This window comes from Acanthisitta chloris, unplaced genomic scaffold (assembly GCF_000695815.1).
Source record: "Acanthisitta chloris isolate BGI_N310 unplaced genomic scaffold, ASM69581v1 scaffold15085, whole genome shotgun sequence".
NCBI lineage: Eukaryota > Metazoa > Chordata > Aves > Passeriformes > Acanthisittidae > Acanthisitta > Acanthisitta chloris.
Window position 1 is genome coordinate 1 of NW_008675459.1, and position 1,305 is coordinate 1,305.

Below are 1,305 nucleotides of genomic sequence, written 5' to 3' on the forward strand. Positions count from 1 at the left end.
GGGGGTGGGGGGCTCACCTCGGTGGGCAGGTAGGAGAGGAAGGGGATGTCCATCTTCTCGCACTGAGTGGTGAAATCCCTGTACAGAGGGTCCGGCGAGCGCTTGGGGTAGAAGATAGTGGGTTCATAGTCCTGTGGGGGAGGGAAGGGATGGGGGTCAGAGCATGGTGTGAAGGATGAAGAGGAGGAGGATGGGGAGGGAGATACCCACGAAGATCCGGAGGTGCCTGGCACACACCAGCCCGATGGCTCCGTTCTGTGCTGGTCCACACACCACCAGCACCGTGGGCTGTCTCCGCGGCAGCGACGGCAGAGGGAAGGCCTGAGAGAGGGATGGAGTGTCACTGTGGCACTGTGCCACCCTCCCGGGGCACACAGGGATGGGGTGGAGCAGGGGGACAGGGTGAGGGGCAGCTGGACCCATGGTGGGCATGGGGTAGGCAGCACAGTGTGTGGTGGGATGGGGATGGTACCCAGGGTGGGTTGGGAATGGCACACAGGGAAGGACAGAGATGGCATGGGGATGATGCCCAGGGTGGCACACAGGGAAGAACAAGGATGGGATGGGCATGATGCCCAGGGAAGGATGGGAATGGCACACAGGGAAGGAGAGGGATGGCATGGGGATGATGCCCAGGATGGCACACAGGGAAAAACAAGGATGGGATGGGCATGATGCTCAGGGAAGGATGGGAATGGCACACAGGGAAGGAGAGGGATGGCATGGGGATGATGCCCAGGATGGCACACAGGGAAGGACAGGGATGGGATGGGGATGATGCCCGAGGAAGGATGGGGATGGCACCCAGGAAGGACAGGGATGGGGATGATGCCCAGGGAGGGATGGGAATGGCATCCACAGCAGTACTGGGTTGGCACCCAGGGTGGGGCAGGGCAGGACTCGTAGTGCGACGAGGATGATGCTCAGGATGGGGCACGTACTGAGACAAGGATGACACCAGTGGTGGGATGCAGATGTTACCCATGGTAGGATGAGGATGGTGCCCACAGTAGGATGAGGATGATGCCCATGGTGAGATGCCAACAGTGGAATCAGGACGATGCCTGTGGCAGGACAAGGACGAAACCAGTGGTCGGATGCCAATGGTGCCCACACTGGGATGAGCACAGTGCCCGCAGTGGGAAGGAGAAGATGCCCAAGGTGTGCTAAGGACGCTGCCCGGGCAGGGCTGGTGCCCGGGGGGGCCGGGGCTCCGTGCCAGGCTGCAGGGAGGCGGCTGCGCGCTCCACATACCAGCAGGCTGCACTGGGAGGCTCTGTTTATCCACTGACGGATATTTTCCTG

General features: G+C 61.6%; 1 protein-coding gene across 1 annotated transcript in view; it reads right to left on the minus strand.

Moving 5' to 3' along the window:
- Positions 1–17: 17 nt before the first annotated feature.
- LOC103803227 (yjeF N-terminal domain-containing protein 3-like) overlaps positions 18–1,305 on the minus strand; it is a gene marked incomplete at both ends in the record, with an annotated part of 2,260 nt that continues 972 nt past the window's right edge. The window contains 2 exons of the mRNA XM_009075770.1: positions 18–131; positions 211–321. Of these exons, the coding sequence (XP_009074018.1) occupies positions 18–131; positions 211–321 (225 nt within the window). The remainder of the gene's footprint in view (positions 132–210; positions 322–1,305) is intronic.